Source organism: Paramisgurnus dabryanus, chromosome 22 (assembly GCF_030506205.2).
Source record: "Paramisgurnus dabryanus chromosome 22, PD_genome_1.1, whole genome shotgun sequence".
NCBI lineage: Eukaryota > Metazoa > Chordata > Actinopteri > Cypriniformes > Cobitidae > Paramisgurnus > Paramisgurnus dabryanus.
In genome coordinates this window covers 19,004,637-19,018,126 of record NC_133358.1, presented here as the reverse complement: position 1 = coordinate 19,018,126, position 13,490 = coordinate 19,004,637, and the positions used below count along the sequence as shown (strand labels likewise).

General features: G+C 36.9%; 1 protein-coding gene across 1 annotated transcript in view; it reads right to left on the bottom strand.

Annotated features, from left to right (window-relative positions):
* The window catches only part of tpk1 (thiamin pyrophosphokinase 1), an 83,604-nt gene that overhangs the window by 58,177 nt on the left and 11,937 nt on the right, over positions 1–13,490 (bottom strand). The window contains exon 4 of the mRNA XM_065258075.1: positions 4,073–4,142. Coding sequence (XP_065114147.1) covers positions 4,073–4,142 — 70 coding nt within the window. The remainder of the gene's footprint in view (positions 1–4,072; positions 4,143–13,490) is intronic.

Here is a 13,490-nt window from a genome sequence, read left to right as displayed (position 1 = left end):
GCAATTTTATTTTTATTTTATAATTTAATTAATTATTTTATAATTTAATTAATTAATTTAAAAAAGACCAAAAAAACATTCCATACTGAAACAGCAAAACAAGGGTTTAAAATGAAAAAAACTGTTTATATAACAATTTAACAGTTAACAAGGCATTTGAACATCTGAAGATCGCTTGATCGCCCAATCCAGATAGTTTAGATGCAGAAAACTGCTCCGTAATAACAGACCATCTGCAATGGGTTGGACAGTTGGCCACGTTTCTCAAGCTCTGAGCAATATCGTGCTCCATGCTTCCGTTCATATAAAGCTGAGCTTTCTAAACTAATCAAAGAGTAACAGTAAAGGTCAATGCAGTAATTACATTTAAGGCACTGTGAGATAATAACAAGATATGTCTTGATCTGTGCGCAAGCTCCTCTGAAGATTTCCTGTCCTGTCTGCTTCTGTTTGTGCAGAGAGATTAAAAATGAGTTATCACTGTGGATGTATGTAATTAGGCAAGGCCAGAGGTCTGCCAGACGGAGTTCCGGTTCTTCACCAAAAGGTCTTGTGGGAAATGCACACTTCGGTCAAAACAAATCAACTGCTGCTTGCAAAAGTACAAGACAATAGAGATGATATCATGTGTAGACTGATTTGGAAGTATAAATAGTTTGACACTGAAATGTAAGAAATATTAAATATGCTGCCTGGTAGCTGCATTCCGTAATCCTATTACCTTCTAAATATCTTCTTTTGAATTCAACAAAATAAAGAAACTCATACAGGTTTAGAGTAAATGAATTTTCATTTTTGGGTGAACTATCCCTTTAAAGCTCATCTTTGAGCATCAAAACAGTTTTTTCCTGTGATGATTTCTTCATGCCTTAAAATAACTTGAATGTAACTCTACAATCTTAAAACGGTTTTAAAACATATTTTGTGTCTAGTGAAGGACAGTGTTTGGGAAAGTTACTTTTAAAAGTAATGCATTACAATATTAAGTTACTCCCCAAAAAAGTAACTAATTGCGTTACTTAGTTACTTTTCATGGATAGTAATGCTTATGTTACTTTTGCGTTACTTTTTCTTACTGGGGCTTGATCTCTTTCAGGCCTTGCAGGTGTTTTTATGATCGCAAAAATGTCAAGCTCTGGACTTCCATCTCCGTTTCTGACTCAAACTGTACCCGCTCATGTGCACAGAGTGTGTAATTCTACGTTAAAATGTTCAGTTTAATTCTGTACATTATTTTATTTTTAAATTGAATTAATTAAACTGAAAAGTAACTCGCATTACTTTTTTTTAAAAGTAACTCAAATATTACTGAGTACATTTATAAAGTAATGCGTTACTTTACTCGTTACTTCAGAAAAGTAATATTATTACGTAATGCACGTTACTTGTAATGCGTTACCCCCAACACTGGTGAAGGACAAGACATTTCATAACACAAAACAATGTGTAAAAAATTAACACATCCTTTCTTAGACAGTCCTTCCAGAAAAAAGCTGAAAGAGTTTTTTTGTGATTGTTGCGGGCAAAAATCCTTGACCTTGCGGCACGTTTTCTTAAAAAATGTGATGGAATATGCGGGATATTTATGCAATTTTATGCAATGAAATTGAGGGAACTTGCAAAAACTGCGGGAACTTGCAAAAGCTATTTTCAGCTTTTCAATGATGTTCACGTCACATAATCACGTCACTTCATAACGTTCCCATGGCAACAGGGGACATGGCTGCGCTTGTGTGAGGTAAATGCAAAATTTTTCAACTTTCTGCTAAGATATATGTGATTTTTATTCCGAAAATGCGGGGATTATGAAATCATGCAAGCCCCGCATATTTTGCGCACAAAAATCTGCAATTTATGCTGCAAAAGTGCGGCGTATTTGAAAAAATGTATCCCCCGCATAAATATGCAGACTTTGGCTGATTATGCATTAAATCATGCAATCGAATAATCACGTTTTTCTGGAGGGACTGCTGTGTACACCCTTGCCTTATTTAGTATACGAGGAACTATGCTAATTAGTCCCCGCCTCTACTCATAACCCCATCTCAGACCATATGTACATAGATGTAGCATTCGTCAGTTTCAAACACATATATGTCTATGTGGCATACATGATACCTATGTCCTTGTCTATGGCTCAGAATACTTGTTACACTTGTTCAACTGTGTTAACGTGATTGGTTGCATGCTTGTGAGAAAATACTCAGCAATGGTGTTGAATGATGAATTTTGAAATGGTTTGTCTTAAAGTATTATAAAAACACCACATAGACATATTAACAACAAGAAAAACTTGATTTTGATCACAGGGCGTCTTTAAAGAGCACCTATTGTCCGATTCACAATTTTACATTTCCTTTGGTGTGTAAGTGTGTATCAGTACATGTTAACAATATGCAAAAGGTACAAACCCACAAAAAAAATTATGTACCACAAAGGTTACAAATTGCAGTTTAAAAATATCTTAGGATAGATCAAAATTGGCTGCATTTGCTACTCAGACATAATGCATTTTGATTATAGATTCCTTAGTGACGGGGCATATGGCTAAGTGTCTTATGAAAGCTCCTATATAATGTGTCCTAGCGACTCGGAGTAAAATCTAGAGATGACAACAAAAGCATACAAAGTAAAGCACTGACAGCTACAAGAGAATTGATGGATGTGACATGGAAAGCTTGCATATGTGCATTCAAAACATATTGTTTATTTCTCGGAGCGTCCTTTGAGGTGCCTGGTCGTGCTGCTGTAAGCTGATAAGCTAAAAGCAAGCTTCTGAGCTTTTCACTTGAAACGTACTCTGCTGGCAGTGCGCTGAATGGATCATTAGCTTCTTACGAATGCGTTCTTACTTTTTCATATATGCCTGCCATTACAATAAACCAGCTGCTTGGAGAAATACGTCCAGTCGATGTATGCGGCTTAAACGCATCTATTTTTTGTTTTTATTTCCACAATCCGATATAAATGCACAAAACCTCATTTTAATAGATTGCTGCTATTTAAGAGTTTTTTTTTAGGAGTTTTGCGACTTCTAATCCAAGTTTGTTAGTTTTGAGGTCACCTTTATGTTACCGTGCCTCTACATGTGAAAGAATTCAGACGTTTTAAAGGAACAGATCACCTATTGATGATGTGCTATGTGTTCACCTTCATTCATTTACTCAATCTCTCGTAATTTCAAACCTATGACTAGCTATAGCTACTATAATCTTAAAAATAAAGCACAAATTGAACTTTCATAACCAGTCAAGATAAAAAACTGCGACTGAATCCTCAGTGCCCTTCCCAAAACATCCATTAGAAAGCTACAGTACAGCTCATATTCTGACCAGAACCAATAAAACTCAATACATCACACCAGTTGTTGGGTCATTAAACCAGCTTCCACATTTAGGATTGATTTTAAAGCACTAATCACTCAACGGCCTAAAAATTACATACATTACAGACATGCTTATTAAATATAAACCTAATAGACCTTTAAGGATATTAGGATCTAGGCAGATATAAATAACTAGGATTTAATCAAAACAAAGTGAAACAATCTCCACTGTAGCTACTGTAATATGGCACTCTTACTCAGCCATCTATATAAAAAAAACATTAAACATCCTCCTTTGTGTTATGCTGATGAAAATGATATAGGTATAAATAATATGAGGGTTAATAAATATATTCATATTCAAAATATATTGAATTATTTCTTTTATAAACATATGCACCAGTGTGTGCTTGTCCCATCAATCAGATTCAGTGCTTGCACAGTCTGAATGTTATTTGGTGGTGGAACCAAAAAGGGACCAAACAAAAAACGGCATTTGAAAACAGCTCAGGAGGCGAGAGAAATACCCAATTTAGAGGCCTGGAGATGAATCTCGCCTGTCAAGCACAGACAAAAGGTGATGGATTAAGAATCAAATCCTCCGAAAGCGCTCTGGCACACAGGATGCTCTTGTGGTCTCCAAAAAGTTGTGCATATCTGAGAATGAGCTATAGTGTACGAAATGATGGCAGAACCGTGACATTTGAGTGTCAACAGTAAGAGGACACCAAAAATAAAGGTTCTCACCTCTCATTACGACCCTCTGTAAACCGGTACAGCTGATTGGCCCCTCCATCTGCACATGCCCGGATCTTGGCTGAAACGGCACAGATAAACTCGTGAGGTCCCTTTAGCATTCATTGCAGCAAACAGCATGTCCCCTTCACTGTTTCAAACATGACAACACAGATCTCAAAGCATGACGGAAGTGACAAATATCATTGCAATCACATTTTACGACTATATGTTTGAGGCTATTTTAGAGTCCGTCTCGGTAAGTGCTGAGATGCTGAAATAAAAACAAATAGATTATTCTAGATCATGACCAGCCTGACAGTAATGGTCCCCTTGTGCCTTTTCACACAAGCACTAATCATTTGAGGATGAAGGTCAGACTGTCCCGTCACCATCATCATTTATTCTGATAAGCATGGTGGGCCTTGTCATTGTCAAGGTAAGACCAGTTAGAAAGTAAAATCATGTTAAAAAGGACACTGGTTTTGAAGCATAATGATCCTCTGGTGCATAATACCATATACAGTATACACACCTTAGTGTCTAATGCGGCCTTGGGTTGTTAACAATAAAATTAAGAAACTGATTATTTAATAAAATGCAATTGAAAGGTGCCATAGAATGTAAACTGTATTTACCTAGGCATATATAAATAATAAGAGTTCTGTACTGTACATTTTAATGACATATTGTGAGCCTCAGACACGACTGTTTCCTTCTTATGTAAACCATGCAAAAGATCGCTGGAAAACAGGCCAATCTCAACATAACACCGACTGTGACGTTATAGTCGAGATGTACGCCCACAACATTCAATTACACATTAAATTAAGTACAATGTTGTTACAAGCTAAAAACAAAGTTGTGACTGCCGAGTTAGTGCTAGTTAATGCTATATGCTAACGTTTATGCTAGCGTATTAACAATCTCTAAACAACTGATAAATCCTTATATTTAGGGATGCACCGATACCACTTTTTTGGAGTACGAGTACGAGTACTTGCATTTCAGTATTTGCCGATACCGATACCGAGTACTTCATAAAAAACATGATTTAAATTTACAGGTAACAGCTTTAGTCATATAATTTAACAAAAAAATGAGGGACTAGTTTTCCAGTTTGTTGTAAACTCCTTACACGCCGCTCAAACATAGACATTTCTCAGACCGTGGTATCGATCCCTGGTATCGGGGGACTTTTAACGAGTACGAGAACTTTAGAAAATGTGGTATCGAGGCCGATACCCGATACCAGTATCAGTATCGGTGCATCCCTACTTATATTCCATATCTTCGTCTGATACAGGCTAAAAAATAAGGTTATATACACAAATAACTATTCAGAGAGCTGCTCCGAGAAACAGCCAATCAGAGCAGAGCTCAAAATTATTATGTATGACCCTTTTAAATAAGGTATTAATAGACAATTCCATTCTAAAGGTAAATCCTAGGGTTGTAAATGGATCATCTGGATAATTTAATTTTTGCACTAAATTTGCACGAAACCCCCATACCTTCTATGTAGATATCAGAGAAAAATTTAACATATTATTTCAATGCATTCTTTGGCACCTTTAAAAGCATTGTATTTAACTCTTTCCCCGCCGTTGACGAGTTAACATGTCAATTAAGAGAAAACACTTCCCTGCTAGTTAAAATCTAATATTAATTGCAAAATTGTGTAATAACAGTTTAATAAATATTTGTGTACAGTAGGGGAGAGCGGGACACAACCTAACGCTTTTTGGTTTTGGCTCCATCATTCAAAAAATATTTGAGTTTGATTAATTATATTTTTACACAAGCAACACACACATCTCTGCTACAAATGAACATTTGAAGTTTGTTTCTAGTACTTACCATTCTTGGACAATAACACCAAACGTGACAGAAGTGCAAACGTTACAACTTACCCCATAGGTGGGGTTAATTGTAACAGGAGGGGGTTAGTTGTAACACTTGCTAAAAATTAAGTTTGCACTTAAATATTTCAATACTATTTTGTCTATATACTTGAAGTGAATATTGTTTATATATCTGCCTATAATAGACAGGTATCCACACTGTATTCATTCATCCAGACCTTTTCTAACAATAACAATGTATACAAATGTCTAAATGTGAGAAAAAGCAGCACAATTATGACACTTTTTTTATATATATGTGACCCAGTCTGTAATAACCATACTACAGTTTCAAAATCAAATGATGAGATAATGAGCATCAAAGTATGATTTTAACCATTACATTATAATTTCAATCAACAAACTACCGGCTTTTATGTGGTTGTTGTTTTTAATGACCATCTAGATATATTGTTCAGGTCTCCTTATTAGGATAACAAGAATACAGAATATTCAGGAAATGTATATAGATATAAAAACTCCCTTTGCACCTTACAATGGCCTATACTGCATTTTACATACATACATTAAAATGCTAATTTATTCATAATTACACATTTAAAAAATTTAAATGCATAAAAAACATGAAAACCAACAATTACATTTGTTACAATGCATTATATTCTTTAAATTGTAACGCAGTGTTACCCAAGCGCAACCTATTTCAGTTTGCTAAAGCAGCGCAGGGTGAGAAATCTGTGAAAGATGTTGCACAATATGCTCAATGTACAAAACAAGAACACAAGAAAGTGACATTAAAATGATAATCCTACAGACTTTGAAGTTTAACGTGAGCAGAAGTTCAGAGGAAGTTCTTCCGACTTTTTTCTAGTTGATGAACTAAAGCGCACAGATGTGGGATTCTTTCCCTAGACAATAGCAAGAGCTAACAAACATGAATTAAAAACATTGTGCATTTTTACTGAATACATTAGTTATTTCAAACCAGGTGCTTTGAGACTGACGGCTTCCCTTTGAAGATGTTTCTTCTATTTATCAGGAGTAGGTTGATTATAAGTCAGCAATCCTATTATTTAAAACCGCACAAATGCAAGCAACCTTACCGCATTAATAAACAAACCGAGGTGAATTTGTGTCTTTTATGTATTTCGAATGCTTTCTGAGAAAAAGGAAGAGAACGTTTTCATGGCTGCATGAAATAAAATGATTTTCTGGGACAAGCGCTGCGATGTCATGCTTATGAATGTGAGAAATTGTCACAAAGATCATGTCAAGAGGATTGTAATCTTGTCAGTACAGTTGGTTCATGGTCAAATGTTAGGGGGATTGCATCATTTTGAATAATGGGAAGTCTTTGCAAGCCACAGCTGAAATCCCAATGGACAAATGTTGGCCTTGGGTGTATTATTATTAATGTAGCTTAACTGTTCATGGGGCCAGCAACACAAAGGTTTTTCTTTGAATCTCAGAACATGCAGACTGAAAAAGCATTGCTTGTATGCACTGTAAGGCGCTTCGGAAAAAAACACTTGGCAGATGCATGAATTTAAATGTAAATATTGTTAAAAATAACTTCCTTCAGGTGTCGAGGCCAAGGTTAATAGTTAAATACCGGAACATTTTAATTGCTTCGGCTTTTCTGCCAGCTAACAGAGGAGGAGATAGGAGTGTTTGAGGCAACTGGAACATTCAGTTTCGCTGTGAGCCATCTTCAATAGCTCAGAAACAGAAAAAGCTTCACTGTTGAAATTGTTAAAACGCAGTAAAAACAATCCTGTCTGCCGAGGTCGTCTTGCTTTGGAAGATACTCAAAAAACATAACATCTACCTTTTTTATCTGCTCTCCCACTTGTCTAGACTGGCTTTTACACCAATTCTTTAAATCAAGTTATGTTTGTTGTGTTATTCGTGCTTCTTCTCAATCTTTTCTTCTACAGATAAATGATTGACTTAAGTTATGAAGTGCCTGATGACATCAGCAGGGTATTAAGTAGACAGTCTAAAGGAAAATAAACTCCTTTCATCAGGTATCAAGTGTAAGGTTCACATCTGGCTCTCTAATGATCCAGATAAGATGTACTGCAAATAAAATCCACTCTTTAGTCTTTGAAATAATGCCTCATGATGGTTCATCCATGCCAGTTATTCATTAGACTCCAGACGGCTAAATTGGTCTGGCAAACCTATCATCATTTGTACACAGTGCCATTATCTTGGTCTTTCGATGCAGTCTTGGGACTTGTATCAAAAGATTTCTCTCAAAGTAAATAGTGTCTTACATCTCTAACCGGAGAAAAACGGACGCAATTTAGTGTATCAGAAAACACCAGCAAGGAACAAGACTTAAAATGCCTGTCTGAATGCAAATGAGTCATTATTTCTACACCAGGCAAATATATTAACATGAAGACTTTCATAAAACGAAGACTTCACATGCAGAGGGGAAAAGCAATTATATAACATCTATGACTGTGGATCTTCAAGCACTTAAATGTGCTGCGAATATCTAACCTGTAGGTTAAATCATTGATTGAGATTAAAATTTGTGCTGTACAGATATGAAAGGCTACCTTTATAAATGAACTGATCTTTAAAAACCTTTATAAATGCATGATTTTCTTGCTAAATATATTTAATTTTATCCTTAAGTATTTAAATGTGTGTTAAAAGTCTTAGGCCACCAGCACTAGACTACTTGTTTTAGAAGTTTTAATGTCCATCCATATTTATTTTTCAATACATTTTATTAAAGGTGACATAGAATGATTGAACAGGGCATTTATCCTTGTACTGTGATGTGACATGTAGAAAAAAACTTTTTGTTGGGGTCTGTAATGCCCTAGAAGCTTCCTAAAAACCTCTCTCAGATAGCTCTATTAGGGTGGGGGATTTTAAACAAGTGGTTTTGCACCTATTTGGCTCCGCCTACTGGCTTAACTTGCAATCTCATTACTGATTGGCTGACTTTGCTGCCACTCAAAAAATGTAGCCAATTATTTTAAAGTGGAGGGGCAGTGAGATGCCTGTGATGTCATAAGCATCAGTTTTTCAGATTGGGCCGTTTTCTGCCTGACATTTCTAAAAGAGGAATTTCTATGAGACTGAGATGTTTAGCATGTTTAGCACTTTTTGTATGTTCGTGAATGCGGGTAGACTACCATTATTCAACAAAGATAATGGTAAAAATGGTTTTTCATTCTCTGTCCCCTTTAAGAAACAAAAAGAAAATACAGTAAATATGTAAAAATAATAAAATAAAAAAATTTCAGGACTAAATGTCTTCTTTAGGCATCGTTGGTGTTTAGTGGGACCTCTTTTGGCACTCAAAACATCTTGAGTGTTTTTGAGCAGAATGAAGTAAAAAGACTAATTTCTTTAAAATTGGAAATAAGGATTTAATTTTATTTAGGTTTAAGAGATCCTGCAGTTTCCTGCTATTGATCACTAAAACGTTGCAAAAACAACAAATCTAATTGTGGTATGTGGCCTAAGACTTTTGCACATTACATTACCTAGGGGTGGTCAGAGTTTTGATCTCCCAAAAAACAATGAGAAAACAATACATAAAAAACAAACCAAAAAAAGAAAGTCGTGCAATGAAATTTACGATTTATAGAAATTCGTGCGAGTGACACGAAAAAGACATTTGTGCTCAAGGCACGAAAAAATGCTGAATTCCGTGCCATGGACACAAATAAATTAATCAAAGTTTGTGTGACTATAGACCGTTTCAGCGGTAACAACATAAACAAGCCGCTGTCGCGGTCCGCACGTAACTTCCGGTAAACTCCGCTAATAATAAATAACAACAAATTCTTTAAACATAGTTTATTTATATAACAAGCAAACAAAACAACACATAGATTACCTAGGAAACCAAAACATTTGTTATTTTCGACGAGGCATTTGTTCAAGAGATCAGTTTAGCAACTAGTCAGACCATTAAAAAAACGAAACCGGAAGTAAAGTTCGGATCCAGACGTGTATCACGTGCGTCCGATGAAACCATCTATAACACGACTTTCTGTGAGATCACTCTGGTAATTTTATATTAGAGAATCAACTTTTATTATCTAATGTAGTCATCCAATAAAAACAATGTTCCCCTAAATAACTTTAATGTAGTTAACTTCCTGTATAGTTAGTAAACTGTAGCTTGACTGTAATTGATATACAACAACTTTTCATACATTAACTACTCATATTTAATGCATCTTCATTCAACACAGGTGGCAAAGCCTGCAACATTAAACAAATAGTCATTCTCAGTTTTCGGTGAGGCAGCATTATGCCAACGGGCGGTGCAGGAGAGGGTAAATCATTCCTGAATGCTCTTTAACTGAAGCCCTGGTGCAGGACAGATAACCTTGTAAATAAACACTTCATAATCCACTTGCTCTTTCTATCATGAACTTTTGCTACTCAGTTGGTGTTTTATGGGGGACAAATATTGATGAAGTAGAGTTTGCTATAGCTGATTTAATGTCTTTTGGCAGTGGAGGTGAAGTGAAGCTTGTGGCCTCTGTAAATCAAAGAGGGCCGGGTGGTCAATGAACAAAATGAAAGGTTAATCAAGTCGGTGTCTTTGTCCTGAGTTGAGAGGGCGGGACGGGTGCAGAATTTTTAACCCGTGTCCACAGTTTAACAGAATGAATGTCACTACAACTTGCAGTCTTTACTATATAAGACAAAGCTGTCATGTGCTAGACAGACAATATAAGCAACAATAATCCACAATCCTATGACTAAACTTCCATTTTAAACTGCAGAATAAAAAAGGCTCAAAAAAAGACAACTTTTATAAGACAGCAAAAGATAACAATTTCTCATATCACAATAAATGTCCCTCCACAGAAGACAGAAATGATGTACTAGAGTCTATCTGATTTCTGTGGTGCTATCAATTCTTCAACACAGAAAGCTTTTTCAAGCGAGAGATTTGAAGTACTACACCAGTAACAGACGATAGTGAGGAACAAGAAGAATACTGTATAACTTCTTTACTACCACTTATTTTGATATTTTGTTTCATTTCTTTCAAATAATCTCTACAATATACTGTAAGCGTACAACTTAAAACACACTTTGTTATTTTTTGTCCTGGGCTTCTACTTCCAAAACGCAGAGGTAATTATGTAAATTTATAGACTTACTGTGGGTTCACACCAAACGCGAGTTCAACAATTTGCGCGAGTAGATTACATACAAAGTCAATGCAAAGACGCAATCAGGCGCGTCCTTGCGTGGGCCGATGCGAATGACGCAATATGGGTGCCGCGTTTGCCACGAAAACACGCACTATTCGCTTCAAACGTGTCTTTGCCCAAGTTGAAAATATTCAACTAGAGGGAAAAATTTGCATGACATGAAGTTAAATCCCGTGAGTAATCTAGAGCGAGTAACGCGATGCCCCAAGTTTGGTGTGCATTTCAAGCAGCCATATCTCCCTGTAGCCCAAGACTGGTTGCCCATTAAGGCTAATGGCGCTTTTCCATTGCATAGTACCCCACGGTTTAGTTTAGTTTGGGTCGGGTCAGCTCACCTCACTTTGGCATGGTTAGCTTTTCCATCGAGTTTAGTATCACTTCGCAGCGGGAGGGATTATAGGCTAGGCATGGGCCGGTATAAGATTCTGGCGGTATGATAACCTTTAGCAAAAATACCACGGTTTCACGGTGTTACGGTTTTGCCATTGCAACACTAAAATGTGTTATTTTTTAAATGCCAGGTAAAAATAAAGCCTTTAAATTATAATATGCTTTCAAAAAATATATAATATTTTTGTAATGTATATTAAATGTAAACATCAAATCAATCACATGACTTAATGATTTAATGAATTTTGTATAAACACAGCTCATACCTTGGAGACGGTATCACAGAATATTTCAGTGGTTTTGAAACCTTGACTGTTTAAAACCTCGGTATACCTTGAAGCCGGTAATCGGCCCATGCCTATTATAGGCGTGTCGTTATATTTGCGCTGCATATTGCTGTGACATCATACAAGTGAGAGCGTTGTTGTACATTCCCATACATTCATTTATTTCTCAGTCTGCCACAAAATTAAAATTGGCCACCACAAACAAATGTTTGCACATCGTGTTTATCACTACCTTTGTCTCACATGACAGTTTATGTTCAAACACCCGTGGCGTTAGTCGACGGTGCTCCGCTGAGCCTCAATGAAGTTGCATCTAAGCATATATATGGACGTGCGGTCGTGCACGTCGCTAATGTGCCGTAACAAACTGCAAGTATGGAAAAAAACTGTTCTGGTGTTCCTGGTTATCAACCTGTGGATGTTTTTCATCACTAAAAGGAAGTTTGGGAACTTATAGCAGAGCACAGATGACAACATGTTTGCTCGAGACAGCGCAAGCTAGCAGTAAACTAAAGCTAATCTTTCAGCGATGATGCTGATGACGATTCTCTCAGACCAATCAGTGATCTACAGTGTTTTCGCGTCACGTTTGGTATTAGCTTGGGTCGCTTGGAAAACCAACCGAGGTGGTACGAAAAAAGTATCGGGTACTACGTACTGCACCCAATGGAAAAGCTCCCAAAAGTAAGCTGACCCGACTCAAACTAAACCAAACCGTGTGGTACTATGCAATGGAAAAGCGCCATAAGTAGGGTTGAGCCTGGTCAGTTCTCCTGGATGGGAGACCAGGTGTTAGTAAGACCAGCAGGGGCTGCACACCCTGTGGTCTGTGTGGGTCCTAACACCCCAGTATAGTGACAGGGACGTGCTATACATGGGTTTCAGCTGGCGTCACTCTCTTGTCTTCCGCCATTTTGAGGACCTGAAGTGGTCGCAAAAGAACTAGAAGCTATGCCTTCAATATGTTGTGAGCATCAAAATCGCTATTTTTACAACACTAAGAAGGCTCGACAAAACATGATATTTTGCTCGAAGTATCGCCTGTGTCTCTACACGTAAACTCGAGCATTGAGAACATTGTTTGTGAACAAAGAGTTTACTAAAAAGAAGGTTTTGAACAACTGACTTTGGTTGATTTGGCTTCCGCTCGCCGCCACCTTCCCAGTCAAGATGTATCGATCTGCGAATGGAACGTAAGGAGGGAGGAGAGTAAAGATGGATAGCTCCTAAAGCATAGTTCCATATAAATGCACAGATAATTCGTTGTTTTGTCGCAAGTGAAAAACAATATTGACATTCTAGTTGAAAAAGGAGCCTCATATGAGATTCATTCATTCGCATTCAGAAATCGATTATTTCCGTCTGGCAGGGATGACGAGCAGACACCATAACAGCCAAAATCAGTTGTACAAAACTTTCTTTTTATTAAACTCTGTGTACACAAACAATGTTCTCAATGTTCGCGTTCATGAGTAGAGATCCAGGTGATACTTCGAGCAAAGTTTCATGTTGTGACGCGCCGCCTTAGTGTTGTAAAATAGTGGTAGTTCGGTAGCAGCGAACAGCGGCTGGAAGAACGTATCGGGGATTGAGTAGGCATCACACCCAAACCAAGGTATATTTTTTTAAAGTCGCGTTTCTTTTCATGACAGTCGAGGTGCGACATGTTGTCTTTCGTAGC